This window comes from Staurois parvus, unplaced genomic scaffold (assembly GCF_062004578.1).
Source record: "Staurois parvus isolate SC_StPar_1 unplaced genomic scaffold, SC_StPar_1.0 ptg000165l, whole genome shotgun sequence".
Lineage (NCBI taxonomy): Eukaryota > Metazoa > Chordata > Amphibia > Anura > Ranidae > Staurois > Staurois parvus.
Window position 1 is genome coordinate 2,354,501 of NW_028317961.1, and position 27,717 is coordinate 2,382,217.

Consider the following 27,717-nt stretch of genomic DNA (forward strand, 5'->3'; position numbering starts at 1 on the left):
ATTAGTGGAGCATGAAACGCGTTAGCTGGAGTCCTGTATCCCTGTCATATTTGTGGAATATGCTACAAGAAATAAAGGTGATTTTACTGGATGTGCGGCCATCGGATGTTTGTTTGTATATTGTCTCGGAAAATTACTGTTGTAAATATCAAAAACAGTCAATAATAGCCTGCACTATATTTTGCAGTTGTTGCAGTATTACATAATAACAAATATTGTATTTTCTCTGTGATACTTGGCCTTCGTGCTTGGTACCATTATCCAAAAAAAATTCTCTGTAAGTATTCCATCTGTCTTGCAGCTTTGAAAGTATTTTACCAATATACCTAAGTAATTTTTTTGTAGCTAACAATGCACAAACTGAATTTCCCAGATTAGGGTAAGACATGCTCCTAGAGATTATCAAAGCATAGATAAATAACTTGTACTGCAAAGTTTCCTAAAGGTGATTACACATAGATGTAAATTCAGCCAATTCTGTGGGGATCTGCCAAATTTAGATCTGTGTGTGGCCCTCTCTGTTTTACAGTAGTCAGTAGATTTCTGTCTAACAGAACCGTGGGAAAACTTGAATTTGATCAACAGCTGCAGTCAATTGGCTTCAGCGCTAATCAGTGTATTCTGACAGTGAATGAGTCCCCACTGTCAAAATACAACAGCATAGCAAGGAGCATTCCTCCATCCATCTCGCTTGTGTAGATGGGGGAATCCATTCATTTTTTTTTTCATTCAGCCCACCAGCTGAGCAAATAAAAACAAAGCTAGTAAACCCAGCTTAAGAAGGAATATTTAATATTATTTATTTACAGTGCATTATATTTCCATAGTGTAATTGAAAAGTGAAAAGCAGAGTATAGTTTGTCTAGATTGATTGGGTATTGTCAGTGGAACTGAAAGTACATTCCAACCATGTTGGATAGAGCATGTCAAATCTTTGAGGCATCAGGGAGGTAATATGGAAAGTTGTAAACAGCTAGAGAGGGTAGCTTACTTATCTGCCAATACTTGAAAGTGTTCTAGCTTATAACCCAGTCCAGGGGCAGACTGACAACTCATGGGACCCCCGGGCAATAGGGGATCATGGGGCCCCTGTGTCCTTGCCCAAACTCGAAAAAGCCTATGAAAAAGGTACCAGGGGCATCTCATGGGGCCCCCTACTGACCCCGGGCCCTCGGGCAGTGCCCGAGTTTCCAAATGGTCAGTCCGCCCCTGACCCAGTCCCTGTCCTATGCCCACTACATACCCAGTAAATCATTAAATCAAAATGTACCTGTCTTTTGCATTAAAAACAGATAGTTCTGAATTCAACAGTAGCCATTCAAGTGTCCAAAAGCCTAGGTATTTGGTCCCACAGTCTCTGCTCAGGGAAGGATTAGCCAGATCTTCAGCAGAGGTCTGGTGACAAAGTGTTTGTGCATGGAATCCTAGGAAACTGTTTCAGTGGTAAAGATATTTTAGGTCTATCTCATATACAAAGCTTCATAAAGTAGGATGGGCTGGGCAGAAGATTCTTTCTTTATAAAAATTAGCCCTGCATCAAAGTAAAGCTGGCTATTGATGATTTTTTTTGGATGGAGGAATCCTCCCATCTGGGACATTGTAATGTGACAGCAGAACTCTCCAGTCAGCTGCTGCTAGCTGATTATGAAACATTTTCTATCAAGCCCGAAGGTGATCTAATGATTGACTTCTGGTAAATAGGTAGTGGTTGAATTTTAAACCATCTATGACCAGGGAAAAATGATTACCAGAAGAACGTCAGCTTTGGTTGAATGTTCTTTAGACACCCTCTCCCTTTCTCATTTGTGGACATTTATCTTACTCTAATAAAATGTAATCTTACTTTGGATATATACTTGTGCCTGGTTGACCCTACATCATGTAAATATCCCCATTTGAGAGACAATGTATTTTCCACTACAGTACTGTCATCATATTTTGCATTGTGGTCTTCACCTTTGCATTTTTCACATAACCTGTCTAATGGGTAACAACAATTTGAACACGTCATTATGGATTGATTCTGCATGCTATGGGCTGATTGTATGGCTAAATATAATAAATGTTTTAGAAAGCTATGTAGATAAATGTTAGTCATGTAGTTCTTGACATTGTACCAAAAACACAACAACTTATGATGTATGCATTGATTTTTAGCTTTACTATGAGACCAAAATGGATTTCTTAACATAATACCTTTCCAAAGCACATCAGTTTCTCTGACATAAACTACATGCTTTTATTCTGAACATTTTACTTCCACAGATGAATATATTGAAAAACCTGCCATACAAATCCTGTTGATTTTTTGTTGATTTGCTTTGACGTCCACTTGTGCTAAAAGTGTTTGAAGAATCTATTCATCATTTTAAGCTAGGGTCTATTCAGCTAAAGCAAGCTTTTATTAGTACAGAAATACCACATTAACGCCTTCAGATTACAACACAAGAGTGTTTCTGTCAGCTAATTCATGACAGAGAAGTTTTGGTGACCTTCATCTGTTCAGCCTTCCAAAGGTTAATGCCAAGGCTATAAACATTTAAGAGGACATGTTATAATAAAAAGGGTTCTTGCAACCTATTATAAAAGAAGAAATTCATTTTACATTAGACTTGTAGCTACCCACATACTTCAATGCTGTCAAGCCTTGCTAACTGTTACAATGTTGCTATAGAAGCTTTTTATGGAATTTACATTTTTTGGATCCTTTAATCACTTAAGACCCCGAGTAATATAGGATTTATATTTGTATATAGGTTGCATTTCAAATGCCTTCATCTTAGAGCTCTCTGGCCATGCCAGGAAAATCCTGTGATGTCCCAAGCAAGATGTGTAGCAATTTTCAGAGTGGGAACTACTATTCCAGTCTCATCACCTATCAAAACTCAGATTTAGTTGTAGCACAAATGGTCATCTAATCAAACAAGCTTAAGTCTGAAGTCCCTTACAGTATTTATTATACTTTTTGTAGTGTTGTAACTATTCCCCTGTAGCTTAATCACTATATAGGGAACTGGTTGAGATAAATACAGTATATGGAAGCTATCTTTGGTAACTTGATTTTAAATGTGCGTGGTCTAGGGATGTCATCCTAATTTTGGCTCCAGTGTGCCACTAACCTATTGGTTGAACTAGATGAACTTGTGTCTTTTTTTTTGTCAATGAGACCAGCTACATAACTTTGTAACTATCCTGAAATAAAAATGCAGGACAGGTGTTAAGGCCTTTTGAATTCATGCTCATTCCAGGTTACCAAACATTTTGTAGTGAAGATCACAAGGAGTTACACTGACCCCCCCCCCCCCACACACACACACACACCAATGTAAGCTTCATTCAGGAGTGCACAAACAGAAAACAGAGAAAAGAAACACTTTTCTTTCAGTGAAATAGACAGGTGCATAAGAATGCCTGCACATATTGAGATTCTACATTATTTATTAAAGCCAAACATTGGATACAAAACGTTCATTTAAATATATTCCTCAATAACTACAAAAGATATGAATCCACTTTGTGACCACCAAATACCTTTACAAGCCCAGATATTGTTTTGTAAAAGTAGCTTTGATATCATCACTGTGCTGTACATAATCTGTGCAATGAGCAGAGCTGTGGGAAGGACCCAGCAGGCTTCACCTACTACAATATGCATGAAAAAAAATACAGGGGAGGGGTTGGAGACAAGACCAATCACCCTACACAAGGAGAGAGAGCAGTGGTGACTAGTTTTTATAACAGAAACATTGCATAGATCTGGATGAGTACACATGCTTATCCTAGAGTATAGCTTTAATGTAAATCTGTCATTAGAAATATTTGCATCTGCATTTTCTGCCCTTCTTCTGAACATGTTGCTGTATTCTGACCTACTATTTTAAATATATTGAGTTCCTGACTTAAAACAAGCATGCAGATCAGGAGAATTAAAAAAAAAAATCTGATTATCCGTATTGGAATATTCATTCTGAGTCCGAATATTGAGGTATGAGCTTCAATATGACAGCCAGGCAACTAGAATTTAAGTAGTAAAACTCCACAATAGCAGCCATGTTTCTGTAATGACTCATTCAGCCTTAATCATGGCCAGGCTAAGTAAAAATAAATACATTCTGGTCTCTATATATTTAAAAGTTATCACCATCCATTTTCTGTGCTCTTAGGTTTACTTTACCATTCACTATTGTTAATTTTCATTCTACTCTCTTTAAACATCATCATAATTACTGAAAACTAGGAACATTAACTTTGCCTGTTTAGACTTATTTTTTGACACACCTTATTTGCATTGAAATTGTATTTAATTTATTTTTTAGTACAGTGTAATGGTCCATATATCTTTTTAATTTCATAATGACTTAAATACTGTTGCTTTTCCTATTTTTCATGATTTCAATGTTTCATTATTAAGTTGAGTGAACAAATAATGTATCAGCACTCGTCTAGAATAATTTATCATTTAATTACAATTATAATTTGTTGTGTGATGTATCTCAGATAAAGCATGAAATATTCATTGCTAAATGTCATCTGCTGTATTCTTCAGAAAGACATTGTGTTCTGTCTCTCAGTATTATCTCGCTTGAATGTCAGATCTCAGAAGCTTAACAATTTCTCTTACTTTCCAATTCTGTTGTATCTTTTTGTGTTTCTTACACTTTTCCTCTATTCTCTTTACTTTCACTCTAAAAGCCTAACTGTTGGTGGGATTCTGAGAAGCAGTTATGTCAGGCCTGTAGCTGTAGTGTCATTGGCTCAATGTCCCAGCGCTGTGACATAACAGGGAGGTGTATCTGTAAACCAGAGTTCTTTGGAAAGCGATGTGAGTTCAAAAGGCAAGGTTATGAGAGGAAAGATCTACCTGGGAAATCTCAAAATATCCAAGTTCCTGTTCGGAGATGGAACTACCCCACATCGAGAGGCTGTCCTAGAGGAGCTTACAAACCAGCAATCTCGGTAATTGCTTTGCAGGCTTTCTCTGCATGGCGTGGAGTTCACTACTAGTGCACGACAAGTTACTGATTGAAATCTGAAAGGTTTTACATTAACAAGGGTCTAACATCCAACAGTTAAAAGTGTTGTTAGTGACATCCTCACTTTTGCACAATTTCTAAATTGTCATATTTGAAGTTCAAAAATCTGCTGCACGGATAGATATTTTAGGAATTATGTAGACATGGTGAAAAGGTATATTATAGTTTTTAATCGCTCTATCAAGTATTAATTAGCAACATTGTAAGAAACATGTTTTTTCCTCTCAATAACTCCAAGACATGCCATCATTAGTTACACAGCTTATATTAAATGTAAGAATACTCCATACATGCACCTGTGCATGGGAATATTTTCACAACTCCCACTTACGTTTGGTCAATGTGTATAGCTGTGTCTTCAACAGAAGCTGGTCTAAAGACCAGCTGTTGTTGAAGGGACATGCTGGAAGACAAGCATCTGATGATCAGCATTTGCAGCCAATGGCTGCAAGCACTGATCTGTGAATTCTGGCAGGGTAGGGGAAGCAACATTCACAAATGTAGGCACTTTGTCATGGTTTAAATTGTGTCTTTTTACAACTACAGTGAGAAGCTAGACTTTACTTTACACAGTAGTTTCTGTCATTGTTTTTGAAAATATTCTAGGGACTCAGTGGTACTACTGTTAAAAGAATAATGTGGGCTTTTTTCCCCAGTCATACTTACCTAGGTGGATGCAGCATTGGTCCAATGCTGCATCTGTCCCCCGCCGGCTCTAAGTGTGAGAATTCAGCAATCATATGACCGCTGATCACTGAGTTCTCATAGCCACTCTGAGCAGAGAGCGGGACTGTCAGTCATCACTCTCCTCTTTGCCCCTTCCCGAGCTCACTGGAGCTCTGGGCTGTGGAAGCGGAGGGAGCAGCTGGCTCAGGCTCCCAGCAGATCACTGAGAGCCTGAGCCAGGTACCACTCCAGACTCTGGGGTGGATCCCGACTTTAACCACTTCAAGTCCAAACACTTTTACCCCCTTTCTGTCTAGGCCATATTTCAGCTTTCAGTGCTATCACACTTTGAATGAAGTGTCATGCAACACTGTACCCATATGAGAGGAGATCGGGACCTTTCCGTGAGTACTGGACATGTGTACTGGGAGCGCGCAGGGTGTGAGCTCCCAGCACATATGTTTTTCTTAACCACTTCAAGTCCGGACACTTTTACCCCCTTCCTGTCCAGGCCAATTTTCAGCTTTCAGTTCTATCACACTTTGAATGACAATTGCGCGGTCATGCAACACGGTACCCATATGAATGTTTTAGCATTTTTTTTAGAATGATAAAACGTTATTTTGGTGGTATTTATTCACCATTGGGATTTTTTTTTTTTTTTTGCTATATAAATGAAATGTCCAAAAAATTTTAAAAACGTTTTTTTCATTTAACATTTTGCAAATAAACAATTATTCTTCATAAATCTTGGCCAACATTTATACAGTTATCTTTTTAGTAAAAAAAAATAACCCAAAATATAACCAAAAATTATAATTTTTCTAAATTTTTTTTGCTTTTTCATCTTGCTTACTACTATTCATGCGATCACTGATTGGCCAATCAGTGATCACATGATCAGGACCTCACACAGCGATCGGTGTTCCAATGTGTCCTCCGGGAGCACGCACAGCCTGTAAATGTGGGTTCTGTTTATGAATGGCAACCCGCTCCTGCACTGCTCCCGTCCATCCGTTTATGTACAACGGCCAGACGGGAAGTGGTTAAAGTCGGGATCTTTCCCCCACCTGGACCACCTGAGTGATGTAAGCCAACAACAGACTTCAGCCCGCTGTCAGCTGAAAATGGGTACACAGGAGTACAGCCACAAGAGCTTTGACTGTACTTCTCCTTTAAGTGTAAAATAGTTGCATGTGTGTGCAGGCCCTTTTGGTACATAATTTTTTACTGAATATTTCATCAGACCTTTTGTACATATCATATTGTACTTTGTCATAACTTAATTTTGTGTTCTGTTCCCTTTTCAGCCACAAACATATGGTCCGGTTTTCTCTCAAGGATGTGTACCCTGTAACTGCAACTCTTTTGGATCCAAATCATTTGACTGTGATGATAATGGGCAATGTCATTGTCAGCCTGGAGTAGCTGGAGATAAATGTGACCATTGTGCCCGTGGGTTTCATGATTTCCAAGAAGGTGGATGTACCCGTAAGTACATTTTCCGTTAAAGGGGAATTAAAGTTTAACTTTAAATCAGCTAAATGTATTACATCTACATCAAAACAAAAGGTGTGCAAGGTCTTTTGTCAGGGATATTGATTGTTTGTATACTGTGAAACGGGTGTGACCAGAAATGTGTAGACTTACACAGTACACCAAGCTCAAGCATAATGTAAAATAATGTAATTTTTTAAGAATAGGTGAATAACAAAAATACAAACGCACCTCCAATATATCAAACTGCATAAATCAAACCAGAGAATCTAATAAGTGAGTGAACAAACAATGAACAACTGCCCATACCAAATATATACAAATAGCAGGATATGAGAAGCATAGTCAGTATCAGAGCCAGGGTCGTACACAGGAGACCAGGTAGAAGGAGCAGGGGGGAAATCAAGACAAGTAGAGGGTAAATGGGAGAAGGAACAAGCAGGAAGGTAAGGGATCAGGTTGCAGGATCAGGACCAGGATCAGGCTGCGGAATCAGGATCAGGCTATAGGAACACAGGTCAGGGGCACATGGACAAACACCAGAGCAAAGAGGAGAAGCACAGGCAATGTTTAAATACATTTCCTGCAACAAGCATCAGGAGATACCTAATTGCTATGAGTTATTGGCTGCTGAGAGACACCCACTGGTGGACATCGGGACTGCAGCCTATAGGTTAGGGAGCCACAGTGCCACCAGCAGGTGATCCCCTTCCTGACACTCTTGCAGTTTGTTTCCTTTAGAAAAGAGTCACAGCTTAAGTAGAAAGCCTGTCCCCTGTCAGCATGCTGTAGAAAAGGTCCCTTTCTCACTGTGTGGAAGTGGTGGTCATGCTGACAAGGGACAGATTTTTCTACTCAGAATGTAATTGCTTTCTAAAGAAAACAAACTGTAAGACTTTGCCTACTTTTTAATACACCTTGAATGTGTTTAGCTGATTTAATCTAAACATTAATGTCTTCTTTAATTCATTTTTTAAATGTAGATTTCAAAGGTTTCCACATGTCATTTAGTAATCACAAATTTTAGAATAATGAATTTCAGAATAATACCAATGTTTGTGTTAATACTAAGGAGACTGTGCAGGGGTGTTCACACCTGATGTTATAACGATGACAAATAAAAAGACTCAGACAACCAGTGTACATGATGGAATGAAATTTACTTCAATTTATTTAAAAAAGACAACAATTTGTCAGTATAGATGCTCAGCTTTCTTGCACTAATTGGCACTCAGTAGTGGTAGTTATGCATTAATGTAAAAAAATAAAATAAAATGGCATAATGCATGTTTATCCCATTCCAATCGTGCTACAAACAGAACATATAACAGTATCGTGTCACCAATCTTTGTCAATGTTTTAACCTTGCTGTGCCTAATATGAGAGTTTTGTCTCTATTTAGCTTGTGATTGCCCTCATGTTGGGAATAACTGTGATGAGGAAACAGGCCAATGTGTTTGTCCTCCCAACACCATTGGAGATCAATGTGAGAAATGTGCACCAAACCACTGGGGATACAGCATGATCACTGGATGCAAGGTCAGTCAATCAATACACTCTCAGTAGGGTAAATAATGGTCAGACTGTTATTATATACTCAGAAACATCATGGTATAATTGCCAATGATGGTATTGATTAGTACTTTTTCTTGCTGAGGATTTGATGGGAAAGTTGATGTGTCTCTTCTGTCTTAATGTCTCTGTGTGGTGAACTTCACTGATTGTACGTGTACTGTATTTGCTCTTCCTACTATTAATAGAAGTAACATGTTGCCCTGTGTCTAATTCAAGTCAAAGTAATTATTTGTGAGCAACATCATCTGCTAATGTTATTAATTAACTGAGGTTTGACATTTGTGTAAAGTGTTTCATTTTCTTGCAAAAAAAGATATTGCATTTAACAAATACGGCAAAGGAAATGGTTAACTTAAAACAGAGAATATATTATAAGTATGCTACTTGGCAGTATAAATGTAATTGCATGCTTGCTTATAATCATTTTTCTTGTCAAACTGTTGTGAAAGAAAAAGATCACAGTGATCTGACACAACTTCAAAGTGAGTGTCTAATGAACCCAATGACTATGATGAGACAAGATATTACCCCATCCACAACACCACTTGTTAATGTCTTTTGTTATTTATGGTAGTGAAGAAACATTGCTAATGTATTTATCAGGGCTCATGTACACAGGTGATTAGCATGCACCTGTCTTTTCTGTGTTTGCTATGTAACAAGCAGAGCCGATGGAGCCTGATGATAGGGCATAAAACCATGCAGGGAATTTGCTTTTCAGTATACACTGTCATTGAGTGCCAGTGATGAATGCATGTCATTTGACTTTCAGCACATAGCAAAAGCTTCTAAAATAAAACTATCACAAAGTTTTTAATAAAGTAAGGACAATGTCAGGAAAAATATAGGACATAAATCTGTACAATCAACTTTAACCACTTGAAGTCCGGACACTCTCACCCCTTTCCAGTCCAGGCCATTTTTTTAGTTTTCAGTGCTGTCACATTTTTAATGGCAATTACTCAGGTATTCAACATTGTACCTAAATTACATTTTTAGAATTTTTTTTAGAAAGACAGAGCTTTCTTTTGGTGGTATTTCATCACTTTTTTTTTGTTTTTTGTTTGTTTTTTGCTATATTTAACAAAAGATTAGACCAAAATGTATTCTTCTACATTTGGTAAAACTAACCCAGATCAGAAAACATTATTTAGTTTATGTGAAAGCTATAGTCTATAAAATATGGTATATGTATTTGAAAATTGATCAGTCCTGTGGACTGCTAATTTCTTGAGGCCCTAAGATGCCAGAACATTACCACAAAATGACCCTTTTTTGGAAAGTAGACAGTTCAAGGTATTTAATAGGATGGGAATGGTTTGCTAGGATCAATAAAATTGAGGAAATGGAGGAATTGATTTCTGTAGCAAAAGAACATCCCGAGAGATTCAGGAAGACTTGGGCTTGTTGGAGTCATTTCAAAGCCACCACTACCTATCGCCTATATGTGCATGAACAGCCTATACCCCCTGACTGAATGATTAGACACAATGCTGTTCTAGGAAACGCCCTGTCCACTGAAGACACATTTGGTGCACATTTGGATGGGCTGAGACTCAGCATCATGGCTTGCATTTCGGATTCTTGACCCACGTGTTGCCCCTTTGACTGATCTTACACGTATTGCATCCTAAACTATATGACTATCTCTCTGGCTCATACACTTTAAAATCCCCTTTACTCCCTACCCATTCCCCTCCCTCCCCCCCTTTTTTTCTCACCCCCCCCCCCCCTTCCCCACTACCTCACTCTACATCTCCATCTCCTTCTCTAACTATAAGCTGCAGTGTCTATGTCAAGGACCCACTGTGTACAGTGATCCTAACTCTATAGTTTTCAGTCTCCCAAGTTGGAGCACATATAGCAGTGGATGGATTAAGGGTAGGTGTACCTGGAAGGAGCCCATCCTTCCTTAAAGGCACAGGACACATTTGACTCCCAGCAAGAGCACAATGGCATCCAGTGAAGGCACATAAAATTCAACCAACTGTACAAACAAGTGGCAACCACCCCAATCTATAACTAGCCTTTGCAGTAAGGTGTACATGGAAGGGAAGTGTACATCATAGACAAACAAAATATTTTTCAGCACACTTATCAGCTAGCCTGAAAAACAACTAAACTGACCCTGTTTAACAATTCACGTTAAAAAGGGTTTTTGTTTGCACGCATTTGCAAATATATGCATAAGCCACAGTGCCTACTTCAAGGCTCCTTTGTGTACTGCAGTTCTAACTTAGGTGTGCCTGGAGGGAACCCTCCCCTCCTTAACTACCTGCCGACCGCAGATAGCCGAATGACGGCTGCACTGCGGCCGGCCAGTTCTGAGTGGACGTCATATGACGTCCTCCCAGAACGCGCTCTCCTGCGCGCCCCAGGGGGCGCGCACCCGGCTACCTGATCAGCGGTGTCCGATGACACGCTGATCAGAGGGAAATGCAAGTGCCGGTTCTCGGCTGCACTTTCCTCACGCTGTCAGATCGTGAGGAAAGTACTGCCGAGAACCGGCAGTTGTCAGAGCGGGGATGGGCACCGATCATCAGGGCACTGATGATCAGTGCCCTGATGATCGGTGCCCAGCAGTGCCACCCGCAAGTTCCGCCCACCTGTGCCCAGCAGTGCGCCCACTAGCTCCGCCCACCTGTGCCCAGCAGATCACCCACCTGTGCCCAGCAGTGCACCCACCTGTGCCACTCTGCAGTGCCACCTACCTGTGCCCAGAAGTGCCACCTACATGTGCCCAGCAGTGCCACCCACATGTGCCCACCCACCTGTGCCCACCAGTGCCACCCACCTGTGCCACCCACCTGTGCCCACCCACCAGTGCTGCCCACCAGTGCCACCCACCAGTGCAGCCCAGCAGTGCTGCCAGTCAGTGCCACCAGTCAGTGCCCAGGGGTTGTGCCAGTCAGTGCCGCCAGTCAGTGCCCAGCAGTGATGCCAGTCAGTGCCATCTATCAGTACCCATCATCAGTGTCACCTATCAGTGCCGCCTATCAGTGCTGCATATTAGTGCCGCCTATCCGTGACACCTCATTAGTGCTGCCTATCAGTGCCGCCTATCCGTGCCACCTCATTAGTACTGCTTATCAGTGCCCTTTAGTGCTGCCTATCAGTGCCCATCAGTGCTGCCTATCAGTGCCCATCAGTGCTGCCTCATCAACACACATCAGTGAAGGAGAAAAAATACCTGTTTGAAAAATTTTATAATAGAAACAAAGAAACTTTTTTTTTTTAAATTTTTTGCACTTTTTTATTTATAGCGCAAAAAGTAAAGTGCCCAGTGGGGAGGACATACCACCAAAAGAAAGCTCTATTTGTGAGGAAAAAATGATCAAAATTTCATATGGGTACAATGTTGCATGACCGCGCAATTGTCAATCAAAGTGCGGCAGCGCTGAAAGCTGAAAATTGGCCTGGTAAGGAAGGGGGTATAAGTGCCTGGTAGGCAAGTGGTTAAAGGCATAGGGACTCTGCCTGCTGCCTGTACAGTTTAGTACAGGCAGCAAGCAGAGGCAACATTGCATTGGTGTGGCAGTGATCAGGAACATTGTTGCTGGCTGCACTGGTCTGGAGACACTAAGGACTAGTTTAGAAGCACTCAGTAACACTGCTGCTGACTTACACTTTTGTGGTGACACTGAGACTGGTGTAGTAACAATTAGGGACACTATTGTTGGCTTAAACTGGTGTGGTGACACTGAGACTGGTGTGGCAGTGGAAAGGAGCACTGTTGCTGGCACACACTGGTCTGGTGACACTGGGACTGGCGTGGCCGTAATCAGGGACACTATAACTGGTGTGGTCGTGATCAGGGACAATATGACTGGTGTGGCAGTGATCAGAGACAATATGACTGGTGTGGCAGTGATCATAGATATTGTGAGGGGTGTGGTGGTGATTAAGGATACTGGTCTGGTGACATCATACTGCTGTGGTATTGATCAGAGATAATGGCTGTAGGCACTGACATACAGTGATATCAGAGCAGCCAGTAACACTGCACTGCTCTTGTGATGGTAGGTAAAAATATATACATCTTTATTTATTTTTTTTTTACATTTTTTTTGTTTTACATTGTTTTACATACTGTCACCAGAGCAGCGCAGTGTCACCCTAGTGACATTGTACTGCTGTGGGGGGAAGGGGGTGATCAGGTTTTTGTTTTTACACTATGATTGCCTATAGAGTGATGATCACTGTATAGCAAGGTGTCTTTAACTGTGTTTGACATCCACTCATGATGCCATTATTTACTATTATGATTGCTGTGATGGGCCACAGCTATCGTATGGTACAGGACCACTGTGATTGGTCCCTGTACTATATGAATGCTGAGACCAATTATAGAGATCACAGTAGTAATCAATGGCATCATGAATAGCAAACATTGTTTACTAGTGTACATGTGATCGCTATTACAGCTGGTTACAGCAGTCATATTGTATCGGGGCTAATAACAACTGCCCAGTACCATTATTGGTGATCTGCTGTGTCCAGTACATTGCACTGCTGAATGGTCCTGAAAGTGTGCACAAGCGCACACAAGTGGTCAATGAGGGAGGCCATATGCCTACCCATATTGGTAGTTCTCCCGTCAGGCCATTTATATACAATGGCTGGATGGGAGATGGCTGAAGACATTACATGTGTGGCTTATGTATGATCGTTCCTGTAGTCTGTAAAATGTATCTGTCAATGAATTTATATTGGCCAATTTTTCCTAAATTCACAATAAAATATAGTTCCTTCACCAAAAACACTGCTGGCCATACAGTGCATCCCCAATGCTGGCAGAATGTGATGTATTGCATGACCCTGGCGGTCTACCCAATCTAACCAGTGGGCTGTGACACTGGACAGATACACAGTGCATGTGCAGACTGGCCGCTCCTATTTAACGTCCACATCCACTTTTGTTGCCTGGTAGCAGAGATGCACACAGTGTGGGACTGTGGTTACCCACGCTGTTAAAGTTACATCTGATTGGTGTATTAATCATTACATCCTCTTTAAATACAGTATGTATAATTCAACAATTAGGAGCTCTTAGGGCCAGTTCACACCAGATGCAGTCCAGTGCAGTTTTTTTCTGCATCAAAAATGCATGCACAGTGTTTTGCATGTATTCCAATGGCCCTAGTTCACACCAGTGCAGTCAGTTCCAGTGCAATTGTGGAGGAGAAAAAAAAGTAGAACATGCTGCATTTTTTCTGCACAGAACTGTACAGGAACACAGCAAAAACGTATCATATAAACACACTAGAATTAAGTGTGGTGTAAACTGCAAGCAAAAAAGTGCCTGGAACACACCCGGGGTGTGTTTTTGTGGTGTGAACTAGCCCTTAATATTCATGGTGTAATAAAACAAAGCCACAGGGTATCATTGTTTTTTAATGCTCCCTCTTGCACATTAGGCATATAATTATACAAAAGAAAACACACATTTGTATATAACACTTTAAAATGCAGTGTTCAGCAATTCCAAGAAAACAAAAGGGAAATAAAAGGTGAGATCCTCTTATGATATTTATTATTTATTTAAAAGGTTCATGTTTTGTCTAGTAAATGCAGAATTAAAGTGGTTGTAAACCTCAGACAAGAAGTATGAACAAAGCATATCCCTTCATAATCTATAGTTGTCTCAATCCAGAGAACTGAGTTGTCATTTCTGTCTACTGCCTCCTTGCTCATCTACATGAGTCACATCTGAGAGGTTTTCCTGACAACAGGAGAAAAAAGGTGACAGGGAATGGCAAAACCTGTGATTGACAGCCTCATCTCTGTTCCTGTGTGCTGTGTGAAGGGGGTGTGTCCCTCCCCTCCAATCAGTTCTCAGAGCTCTCTTCACTGAGTGTAACTTCAGCTCCCCACCTCCTGCTTTTCAGAGCTGATAGATCCTTTGTAAATTCTGCACTTTGAATGGATGTAGGGGAAAGGCTGCAGATGAACAGGTACAACATATGTAGGAGGATTTCTTTCATCTCAATGTATCACCCGAGGCCAGTCACTTCGTTGGGTATATGTGAGAGTTTACAATCACTTTAAGTTTCCCCTATTATTGGTCCAGTCAAATATATTATTATTATTATTATACAGGATTTATATAGAGCCATTAGTTTGCTCAGCACTTTACAATATAAAGGGAGACAATACAGCAACAATACAGTTCAATACAAGAGGGTTAGGAGGGCCCTGCTCCTTGGAGCTTACAATCTAGGAGGGAGGGGCTAGTGGTACAAAAGGTAATAACTGTGGGGGATGGACTGGTAGGAGGAGTAGAAGATTCCATTATTAGCTGAGGGCAGGATAGGCTTCCCTGAAGAGAGAGGTTTTCAGAGATCGCCTAAAAGTGAGCAGAGTAGGCGATAGTCTGATAAATTGGGGTAGAGAGTTCCAGAGGATGGGGGAAGCTCTGGAGACGAGCATGGGAGGAGGACACAAGGGAGCTAGGGAGCAGGAGTTGTGCGAGGAGCGGAGAGTACGGTTTGGGTGATATTTGGAGACAAGATTGGTGATGTAATTTGGGGCAGAGTTATAAATGGCTTTATATGTTATTGTTAATGTTTTCAATTTTATCCGTTGGGAAGCCAGTGGAGGGATTGGCAGAGAGGGGTGGCAGATACAGTACGGTTAGTAAGGTGGATGAGTCTGACAGCAGCATTCATGATAGACTGAAGAGGGGATAGCCTGCGATGAGGTAGGCCAATGAGGAGGGAGTTACAATAATCAAGGCGAGAGATAACAAGGGAGTGAATAAGTTGCTTAGTAGTTTCTGAGGTTAAGAATATACCTGCAAACCTTTGAGAATAGTTAAAGTTAATATATTCTCTTCCTAATGCATGATTTGGTTGGTTATTTCTATTTGCAGGCCCCAAAAATTACAGATTTTAAAAACCGTAGTCACTGTTTTTATTAAGTATAGGCAGACCAAAGGAAGTACAGTACTGTAAGATTTAAATGTTACAAAATGTAGAAAATATAATAATGAAAAGCAAAGGTTTTTACATTTTTCTTGATCTGGATATCTCACTATCCATCTAATTGCCAACAAAGTAGGGAATTTACCAAAAGTGTTTCAGAATATTCAGACAAATTCATTTTTCTTTGCTACAACAGAAACAGAAATACATTTTCTATTCTGATTGATCAATCACTTTTAAGACTGAATTTCCTAGTGAGCTAAGAAGCTAAGAAAAGTTGTGTACATTTTTTTCAAACAAAAACTTTACATGACATTCATAGCTTAGATTTAAAGAAGATCCATCCACTGCCCAACCTTAGCCCACAGGTTTTAAACATAGCAAGCCATGAAACATATTTAAGCTTGAAAAAATATATTTATTAATATCTCTTTTAACATTTATTTTTTTCTTGATATACTGGATTTTCCAAGAATCCTGCCAGTACAAATTCCCTTCTGTTTGCAAGTACAGTTCACTACAGATATTGGAATCTTGATATAGGGAGTTATACAAAAAAAAAACAAGATTCCTTTAGAGGTACTTCATCCCTGGAGATTCTTGTTGAAGTGTGATAATAGCTATAATAGCTGTGAGATAGATCCATAATAATACATTTTGTCATAATAACTAAAGTAACTGTGACTGATCACTTTTTTATGGCAATTTATGTATGTACCGACAACATATTAGGTAGGATTCAAAAGTTTAGGTAGAAAAATGGGGAAGAATAAGCATAAAATAGAAGCAAAAAAAATAATTAATGGTTGTAGAAATGTTCTTATTACACATCATTGACAAGGGGTGAAGCAACCTTCTAACGTCTATAGGAATGCATTTATGCTCTAATAGAATTTCTTATAACAGAGAAATAATTGGTAAGAATAGTATAGTCAACATGATTAGGTTGCACAGGACATGGGAGGTTGCTCACAAGAACTGCATGATACCCATTTCCTCTGAATCTAAATCAAAATTTAGCAAGGAAACCTCTGGCCTCACATTCTTCAAACATATCAATTAGCTTTAAATAGTGGTGTGTTGCCGCCTTCTATGCGGGAGGCTCTTATTATATTGCTTTTGAAACCGCAAAAGGACCCGACCAAATGCGACTCATACAGACCAATCTCACTTATCAATGTGGACATTAAGGTATTGGCTAAAGTCCTGGCTAATCGTATAAATAAGGTAATTGCTAAATTGGTTGGTAGTGATCAGGGAGGCTTCATTGCTGGCCCTGCCACTAGAATGAAAATTATACTCCTCTTTCACAATCCTCAGTACCCTCATGCAGTTCTGACTACAAGGGTTGTTGTGTCCCTTGATACACAAAAAGCTTTTGACAGTGTAGAACGGTCTTATCTTTTTCATGTTTTTCCCCTATTCGATTACTTTATGCAGAACCCTAAGCCATGGTCCGCGTTAATGGTCACATATCGGATTCCATCCCCATATATACAGGGACCAGACAAGGCTGCCCACTGTCCAGCTTGTTGTTTGACCTAGCCATAGAGTCCCTAGCAGCCAGCATAAGATTGACCCGTTGCCTGCTTGGCCTGTCGGTTTGGACCCTGGAGGACCATGTCTCTCTTTACTCTGAGGACACCTTAGTTTACTTGGCTGATCCTGGTGACTCCCTTAACCACTTCAAGTCTGGACACTTTCACCCCCTTCCTGTCCAGGCCAATTTTCAGCTTTCAGTGCTATCACACTTTGAATGACAATTGCGCAGTCATGCAATACTGTACCCATATTAATTTTGTAGTATTTTTTTGTGACAGATAAAAATGTATTTTGGTGGTATTTATTCACCACTGGGATTTTTATTTTTTGCCATATAAATCAAAAAGTCCAAACATTTTGAAAAAAAAAGTGTTTTTCTTATAAAATTTTGCAAATAAATAATCTTTCTTCATAAATCTTGGCCAAAATGTATTCATCTAGAAAAAAAAAATATCTAAAAAAAAAAAAAACCCAAATTAGTTTATAACCAAAAATTATAATTTTTCAAAATTTGTTTTTACATTTTTATTTTATTTTTTTATATTATTATTTATGGTTTTTTTTTACATACCATCACCCTAGCAGTACAGTGCCACCATAGTGACACTGTACTATTTGTGGGGGGTGATGAAGATTTTTTTTCGTTTCTTTACACTGATTGCTTTTACACCCATAAAGGCTGTAAAAGCAATAATTTCTCCTTTTCTCTGGCTACATTCTTGCAGCCATTGAGAAATACTGTGAGAGCTGTGATTGGTCACAGCTTGTCACATGGTACAAGGCTGTTGTGAATAGCCTTGTACCATGTGACAAGCTGTGATCATTCACAGATTTCACTAGTATTAAGGAATGATGTCAGCAGAAGTGACAACTTGCTTACTACTATTCATGTGATCACTGATTGGCCAATCAGTGATCACATGAATCTGGACCTCACACAGAGGTCCCGTACAGCGATCGGTGTTCAACTGTGTCCGGAGGACACAGCGGGCACCGTATCGTGGTGCTGCGCGCTCCCAGGGAGCGCGCACAGGCAGTGAATGCGTGGGCCATTTATTAGTGGATACCCGCTCCTGCACTGCTCCTCTCCGGCCGTTTATGTACATGGGCCGGACGGGAAGTGGTTAAATATTTATTGACTATTGTGGAGGAATTTTTGTGGAGGCAATTTCTCTGGCTTTTGGGTCAACTGGGACAAATCTAGCCTGTTTCTCCTAGACCCAGGGGGGATAGACCATGTCCATCCAGACTCCTGTTTACAAATAATAGACTCTTTCTGATACCTAGGAGTGACTGTGCAATTGCCATTATGGTCCTATCTTGCTAACAATGCACTTCCTCTGGTGTCCTCCTGCGGGCTAAGATTGGGCAGTGGATGGATCTTCCGCTGGATTTACTAGGGAGGGTGAACCTCCTTAAAATGATTTTTCTCCCCAAATTTCTCTATGTTGTGGCTAATTCCCCATGTAGAGTATCTCCAAGATTTTTTACACAGCTGGATTTTTGAGGACTGGAAAACGTTACCGTCCTAGAGTGGAATTAGAGATCCTTAAACTTCCCATGCATATGGCCGGTTTGGTCTTCCCAAATTTTTATTACTATTACTTAGCCTCTCAATTAGTGTATATCCATGACTGGCTTATCCCCTCCCCTGGAAACGCCTTTACTGCAGTAGAGGCAGATATTGTCTCCTCCTATGAAACCCTGCATAATCAGGCATGAAATCCAGACGTCTGAGGGTACCATGTTCCTCACAACTTTCTTTAGTGTCCCCATTAGAAGATTTCTCCTGTAGCACTTTTACAGGGACAACTCAAAATGTAGGATTTTCTTTATTTTCACTTTCAATGATAATGGCAAACAGAACAAATAGAGAGGGTGAATCTCCATAAGAGGAACTTATATATTATATATATAATATATAAAAACTGATAGGGGTTTTAATCCCTCTCCACTCTATCCAAAACTAAAAAAAAGTTTTTCCTTTAGTTATACTTTACGTATACAGTATAGCCAAAAGGGAAACACACTCAGAGACATGTAAAAATTTTCAATTGATAAGATTCAATCAAGCCTCATATGAGAAGACCACTGCTGCTTCTGTAGAAGTAGCCATGTTGTTCAACTACAGAAATAACTACTTTACATACAATAATATCTATCAAGGTCTGGTAATGCAAGCCCACCCTGGGAAGGTGGAAGTTTTAGAGTAGATAATAAAAGTCCAGTGGCTATGAATGTTGTAAAAAGTTGTAATTATACAATTTGATTCCTGAAGAAATACATCTATATACACTGAGAAATTAGAACAAATATGCAGGAATTTCTGAAACACCATTTTAAAAAGGTTAACCATCTCAAATAGGGTAAGGGGAAGAGTATTGCAAGTTGTCAGTTTGTGTTTAAACTTTGAGGTAACCTGGTTTAGATTATTGTCAATATACTTTACCAAGGGCAATTGAACTACTATACCCAGATATTTAAACTTGTCAATGAGTTGAACATGGCAATGAGGGGGAAGGTCAAGATCAGTATCCTCATCCATCGAAAAAATAAATGATTTGCTCCAGTTTACTTTAAAATCAAAGTATGCAACACATTCCTGCACCACACCCAGAATTCTCTTACCAGGTTGTCGAATATATTACAACATTCCATCTGAATACAAAAACACTCTCTCTTTCACAATATTTGTATTGGAGAAATAAAAGTGTGGAAACACATACAAAATGTACAGTAATAAAGTTCAATAAAGTGTACATTAGGAAGTCTCACAATCTTGATGTTATTACGAGAACAAAATGCGACAGCAGACGAAGTTTCCTCTGGCTATGAAATAGAGCAACATACAGTACTAATATGAGTCAAGTATTACATATATTCAAAACCACTGTCAGTGGTTTATGAATGGATCCAAAACAACATTAAGGTTGACTGACTTGCACTTCAGTGGTTCACTATTGAAAAATTGCCCAACATAAGGTTTATTTAACTCAAAGGCTAATTAATAGCCGATTTGAGGGTGAAACTTAACCACTTAAAGATATACCCTTTGAGGGGGTGGAGAGAGGAACATGCTCATCAATAAGCTACCAGAAAACAGGACATAAAGAAGGAAAGGAGAGATAGAAGAACAAAAGGTAAAAGACATGTGGGGTTCATCTAATCGAAGCTAGAGGTTCTACAGCCAATCGAACAGATGCAGCAACAGGGGGCGTCCCTGGCCTGTACCTCTCTGAACGAACAGGGTCAGAGATACTATTGTTAACTCTACTTCAATAGGTTAGTTGTCTACAATTTGTACCCAGGAAATAAATGTATAGCCAAACCCAAATCTCTTAAACACCTGGGTCATATTGAACCATTCAAAAGCCTTGTGGGTATCCAAAACCAAGACAGCTCTGGTAGTGGAAGAGAGGGCTCAGATTTGAAGGTTAGTAAAGTGTCAGCAGATGTTTATGTGTGTAGATCTGCCTGGGATAAACCCAGTTTTGTTCGAGCCTATAACCATAGAGTCAATGGAATTCAACCTTCTAGCCAACATTTTTTTGCCAGGATTTTTGCATGTGACTAATAACTTTCATGATAAAATGTAGTTAGAATTGTACAGGTTTTTAAGGCATCTGTAGTCACATGTTTTCCTTTACCTGACACTCTGCCTACCCCTTTCCTTACAAATGGAACATTTTTTTCTCTTTTTTTTTTAAACTACTTACCGTATTTTTCGCTCCATAAGACGCACCTGACCATAAGACGCACCTAGGTTTTAGAGGAGAAAAACAAGAAAAAAAATATTCTGAACCAATGGACTGCAGACACAGTACAGGGGATGACCAGAGACTGCAGACATAGTACAGTAGATGACCAGAGACTGCAGACACGGTACAGGAGATGACCAGAGACTGCGGACACAGTACAGGGGATGACCAGAGACTGCGGACATACTACAGGAGATGACCAGAGACTGCGGACCTTTGGGGAAGGAGGGGGAGCGGGTACCTGAATTTGACAGGTACCCGCTCCCACTTCCGCAGAGTTGTCCTCCCTTCTTCCTGCGGCGGCTTCTGTGACAGCCGGGTGCCCACTGCGCATGCGCGAGAAGCGCTGCGCTTTGTGAATGGCCTGGAGCCTTCTGGGACCTGCCATGTGTCCCAGAAGACACCGGACCATTCACAAAGCGCAACGCTTCTCGCGCATGCGCAGTGGGCACCCGGCTGTCACAGAAGCCGCTGCGGTAAGACTGCAGCGCTGGAGCGAGGCACAGGTGAGGTCCTGCAGGAGACAAGAGCTGAGCGGCCGGCCCGATATTCTGACATGGTGGCGGGAGAAATACCGGACCGGCCACTTTACATTCGCTCCGTAAGACGCACTGACATTTTCCCCCCTTTTTTTGGTGGAAAAAAGTGCATCTTATGGAGCGAAAAATACGGTAATGTGTGCCTCCACAATTCCCACCTAGGCAAGAAATTCTCCTCACCTCTTGCACATGTGAAGGTTTGACATGAGGTGAGATGAGAGAGTCCTGTGGCACATCTGTGCATACACCATTTCTCCAGGTGATCTGCACACGTGGCTTTTCCCAAGCATGCACAAAGACTGCTACCAGGGAAGCCCGAAAAACTCCCTGTTTTTGTGCGTGCACAGAAAATCACCTGCACATGCACAGATGTGCCAACAGGCTCTGCCAAGCTCAGTAGGCCAGGCAGAGCCCATTAGCACATCTGCACATGTGTCATAATAGAGGTGCCCGAGACGGGGAGCTGAGCTTAAGCGGAACAGACTGAAGATTCATTTTAACAATCCAATTCTGGTCTCTCCTGGGCTGAGTGATGTCCAGCACCATAGACTTGATGATATTTTATATGTTAGTTTTTCATGAATGCTGGAACGTAAAATAACCTGCAGTTGAGTTCCTAGGTACACCCTCTTACAGAAATAAAAAAAAATCTGTCCCTTTCTATTTAATTTCTTTTACTGTATAGGATATATGACATGAAGAACAAAGGCACATATTCTGTACCAGGAGGAGTGAGCAGGAAAGGAACTTTTGTGTGATTGTATTAATACTCAAAAACTACAGCATCCCAGCAGCTGGTACAACCAACTAGACTCTATTTATGTTAGAAAAATAAAAATCACATTTTGTTGGACTGATCTGTCCACTTTACATTCATGAATACAGAAGTATGTATGTTTTCTATCAAACAATTCTAAGCATGTGACATTATACCTTAAAGGCTTAGTTATAAGACTTAAAACTTAGTTCACCTTTACCAAAAACTCCCTATGCAGATAAGGGGTGTCTAAAACAAGCTGTGCAGCTCTAACCAAAGTTGAGTAATGCCATTACTGTAGGTGTAGGTCATATTTGTACCTCCCAAAGCCTGACTAAGATGGCATCCTTCCATTTTGCCTTGTTGCTAGGATGTTGCTAAGACACTCTCAGCTGATTCAAACACCTTTCTATGAACACTTCCTCTCCCCTGTCATAGTAGCTCTGAGCTCAGAAATACTGTGGAGGAAATAGTGGTTTGTACATGTGCATCATCCTGTGATGATGGGAGTGAGCAGTAACAGCTGGGAGTGTCTTAGCAATATCCTAGCAACAAAGCTGCACAGTTTGTTTTTATCTACAGGCGCCCCTAACTTGTGAAGCACTACTCCTTCAGGGGTCGCTGAGTAATTTTTGGGTTTCCTGTCTTGCCTGATCCCAGTCTGAAAGCCCAACCCCTTCTCACACCATCTTAAAGTGTTACTAAACCCAGGACCCTGAATTCACTGTATCTGGTCTCCAACAGTACACACAACATGGGAATGAAATTATTTTAGAAAATATAAACTGCTAAATACCTTTTCTCATTCGCAGTTAGAGCAGTCTTGTGATGTCTATCAGTCTTCAGCAGAGCATTGTTAAAGGTTGTAGGAGGAGTTTTCTCTAGGTGGATGCAGAACCCCTGACCTCTGTCTGGGCAGTGCTGATTGGCCCTGGCTGATCACATGAACTCTCCCAAGAAAAAAAGAAAAACTCTCTAGCAATACACACCAAATTGAGCATGTGCTGTGTCTCCACACAATATGTCTTATCAGGAGATAAGAGGGGGAAACTGGAAGAAGGGGAAGATCAGAGAAGTCAGGATCAAGCAGAATTTTTACACAATACAGAGGATTAACCCCTTAAGTTCCACAGTGAATATAACAAGCATGCTTTACTACATATGCAGGCTGATTTTACTGTTGTGGGTTTAATTACACTTTAAACCTCTAGTCAGAGGAACCCTCATACTGCAATCACAAATTAGACTCACAGAAAGTTTAGAGTGAACTGAAATCTTAGTTGTATTAAGAATAATTGTAGGCACCGTAAAACATCAGTGCATGCAATAATAGTTGTCAATTGGAGTAATTTCAAGCAAAAAAAACCAAACACAGCAAAATCTCAATCAGTTATGGACATCCTGCAATTTAGAATTTAGCCAGTGACCCTGGTCCTGAGATGTCTTAACCCAGTGAGCAAAAAAAACTACCAAGCAGAGCAGCTAGCTTACATTGGGCTCTCAGAAGCAGGTGACAAGGTTCAATTCTGAGGTTAAGGAAAAGAAAATCTTGAATTGAGTAATTCACTGTCACTTTAAACTTCAGCATAAGATCTTCTCCACACCCAAGTTGGTGCACTCTAAGACTTCAGATCCCTCTGGAAGCAAATGTAGAAGTTCCTCAATAAGAAGGGAAAACAGAAGAAAGGGGCTGCCCCTTTACCTCACACAGGGTAAGATGTAAATTTACGCAGGGATTAAAGGATGAGCAGAAACCCTCTTTGTAGGAACTAATTCCTTTCGGGACCCCAGTGGCACACTGCAACAATATAGTAACTCTTTGGTGAATGTGGGCCAACTGCCGTGGAAGCAATAGTGTGGCTTAACTTACGGAGGGCAAGACACAGCAGTCGGCTCTTGCAACTGGATAATGCTGAAAGTGTAGTAACCGGTAGACCGAGTGAACTAGGCCTTAACATGTGTAAGTTGTGAACAGTGTCAGTTGAACTTAGGCAGAAAGCAGCAACTTGAATAATGTCAATGGCAATTCAAATAGCTTGAGAATGGAGCTCTCTCTTACCTGATCTGTGGCACCGATGGTAGCTGATGGTCTCTCTGCAGATGGGGGCCCCCAGTATTCCAGAGATTCCTCCTTCAGAGATCACTCTGGACAGCGGCATTGTAAACCTCCAGCCCATGGGACAGCTCACCCATTCGTCAGTGGTCAACAGTTTCTCCTTCTCCCTTCTCTCTCTCTCTGCGGCCCAGCTTGGCCTGGTGCTTCGGCATCCTGCACGGCCTTCTCCTCCACCTCTGTTCTCCAGCTCTCACCCTTCACTTCCTGCCCCGTGTTCCCGGGTTTCTGTATTTGTCTGCCCCACACGCCAACTCCTCTGAGAAATGCAGTTTGTTAGCCAGGTGTCAATCCAGTGAAATGCTGCAGTCAGGCCACAAAGCTTTGCAACAGTGTCTGCACAATTGGGCTGCAACACGCTGCCATTTTGTGACCATTTAACATCCTGCAAGCAGTATCACAGCAGGGTGTTACACTTGCATAGGCAGTTTTTAGTAAAGATGAACTAAGTTGATTTAGCATTATATATATTTTACTGTATAAGCAATATTTTAGAGGTCCATTCACAGTGCTATGACTGGGATATTATTTTACTTGATCAACAGCAGTCACCAGAAGCGCACGTAAGCTGCCATTGTTTTCTATACGTCCAGTTCACACAAAAACACTGGAGTGATGTGCAGTGCGGCTTGGTGTGGATGAACCCTTAGTATATAATACTAGTAGGTGAAAATTACCTTGTAAAGAGATCACAGTACTTCCTCTTCCAATGCCTTTATTGTTCTTTCTACCCAGAATGACAGTGCAATCCTTGGTTAGATACAATCCAGAGTTGGCATTAACTGAATTAAGACCCTTTCCATAGAAGTCACAATCATGTACTGTATATCCTGGTGCATGTTGTCTCCCACAGGTCAGTTCCTCATGCCGCATGTATCTTACATGGTGAATTGAAAGCAAAGTGAGAACGTTATAGTTAGAGTCAATGGAGGAGAGAAGGCTGAGATGCTTCCTTCTGCCTGCATTAGATTGATGACATAATTCTTCCAGACTGTTCTTCTTTAGTAGAAAAAAATGCTAGTAGGAAGGTTTTTATTACAGAGTATTAGAATCTGTTGGGCTTGATTTACTAAAACTGGAAATCTTTTGCAACTGTGCATTGCAGCCAGTCAGCTTCTAACATCAGCCTGTTCAATTATGCTTTGACAATAAAACCTGGAAGCTGCAGAGCATCTATGCAGAGCTGCCCCAGATTATTCTCCAAATTTAGTAAATCAACCCCTATATGTCTGTTCTGCAAAAAAAACTTCTTTCCTGCTAGCAAGCGTCAGTGTTTATTCTTGGCATGTCTTGGTGCCAGGATGAATTAACTACTGTGAGCATGCACAGGAGTTACACCATTCCAGTCCACCCAATCAAGATGACCAAAGATGCTGAACCCAGAAGAAGAAGGGGTGAAAATGTTGGCAGTGACAAAATAATTTGTGAGAATTTAATTGCAGGAAGTAAGTACTGCTGACTTCAGTTCCACTTTAGCTTTGGCACAATTCCTTTTCTCGAGCCTGTGGACTGCTTTTTAAAGGAAAACTAGGACTAAAGCTCTTTTAGCCCTACTTTCACTGTTGGCTGATGTCACTGAGCCAGTCCAGGCTCTGGAGACACTCTGGCTTTAAAGTCGGGATCCATCCAGATTCCTGGCTGACAGCTGGCTCAACCTCTCAGCGAGCTCCTGGGGTACTAGGACAGCTGTTCCTGCCCCCTCCATAGCCTGGTGATCCAGTGAGCACTAGAGGGGCAGAGCAGAGAGCCGGTTACTGACAGTTTCCTCTCTCTGCTCACTGAAGACTCAGAATTGAGTGATCAGCAGCCTTTGATCACTCAGTCCTCAGGCTTAGAGGCTGCAACGGGACAGATGCACCAATGCTGCATCCACTAGGTAAGTATATGTGTTTGTTTTTTTATAGTGATTGTAAATGTTCAGGGTTTTTTAACTTCATGTATTCTATGCATTAAGGTAAAAAAACTTCTGTGTGCATCAGCCCCCCCCCAATACTTACCTGAGCCCCATCATGATCCAGTGATGAGCCTTGGCTCTCCAGAGACTCTCCATCCTCACTGGCTGAGACAGCAGTGGGATCCAATTATTCAGATCACGTGCGTGAATAGACACACAGAGCAGTGGCTCAGGAGAGAGCCTGCTTGGGTGCCCCATAGCAAACTGCTTGCTGTGGGGAACGTGGAAGTAGGGAGGGGCCAGGAACACCATCGGCAGTCCCAAGAAGAGGAAGATCGGGGGTGCTCTGTGCAAAACCACTGTGCATAGCAGGTAAGTATGACATGTTTGCTTTTTTTTTTTTTAATTGCCTTTAATATCACTTTATCATTCAATGAAAATATCTGTAGCAATGAAGAATATTGTAATTGTATATATTAAAGCTCACTTGTTGAAAAAAACCTCAAGTTAGCCATAATATTTTACACACACAATATAAACATAAAAAAATAACATAATATTTTTAGGAATATAAGATGAGCTTACTTTAGGGTGGGAATAGCTTTGAATTTGTGAGCCTGTAAACAAATTAAACAATTATGCTAGTTTATTCAGAGAACTTGTTTTAATTATTTATAAGATCTGTCTTTTAATATGCCTTTGTACTTTCAAACGTTATGCTATTTCTTAAACCGAAAACAAAATTCCGTATATCTGCATGACAGTTATAACCCAGGGAAACACTGCCTTTTAAATTACTAATGATAAATATGCCACAACTCATAGTTCGCTATGTTTACAACTAATTTCTCTGAAGAGTTGTTACTGAAACACTTGGGAGGGCTAGACATGACAGAAAGGCCACATATTAATATGTAAAAATCTTTTTTTTTCCCCAAAGAACAGTGTTTGCAGCTTGATATGCACAAGGCTATGCACTAGAACAAACTGTCTGCTTGAAATTTTAGCTGTTAATAGATATTTCTGCTTTTTTGTCATATTTGTCACTGAAACAAGAGCAGAAGGGAAATATCCCAATAGGGACACCTGTTCCTTGACAGTTCTTAAAGGAGGGATTTCCCTTCAACAGGGATGAGAAGATTGATATAGATATTCCTCTGTGTAAAACCTATATAGGAGCTAATGAGAGGCTACTATTTCGGCACTAGCACAGATCTAGGAGAGTCAAAAGGGGTTTTCAGAACCCTTAGGAGCAAGTTTAAGAATGTTTCACCCTCAAAACTCTTTTGTTTCTGCCTTTCCGTTTGACTCGAATGCCGATGATCAAAATGCTGAATTTCCCTGAGTTGAAAAGAGCATTCATACATTTTGCTAGCAATTGAAACATCTTTTTACTCCTAAAACACCCTAGTTTTGATTT

The 27,717-nt window shown here is 40.7% G+C and overlaps 1 protein-coding gene across 6 annotated transcripts in view; it reads left to right on the forward strand.

Moving 5' to 3' along the window:
• LAMA2 (laminin subunit alpha 2) overlaps positions 1–27,717 on the forward strand; it is a 1,220,316-nt gene that overhangs the window by 759,612 nt on the left and 432,987 nt on the right. For 4 of the 6 annotated variants that reach the window (XM_089676131.1, XM_089676133.1, XM_089676134.1 and 1 more), the window contains 3 exons: positions 4,693–4,956; positions 7,010–7,190; positions 8,599–8,735. In XM_089676131.1, coding sequence (XP_089532257.1) covers positions 4,693–4,956; positions 7,010–7,190; positions 8,599–8,735 — 582 coding nt within the window. The remainder of the gene's footprint in view (positions 1–4,692; positions 4,957–7,009; positions 7,191–8,598; positions 8,736–27,717) is intronic. The other 2 variants (XM_089676135.1, XM_089676136.1) reach the window with 1 other exon arrangement.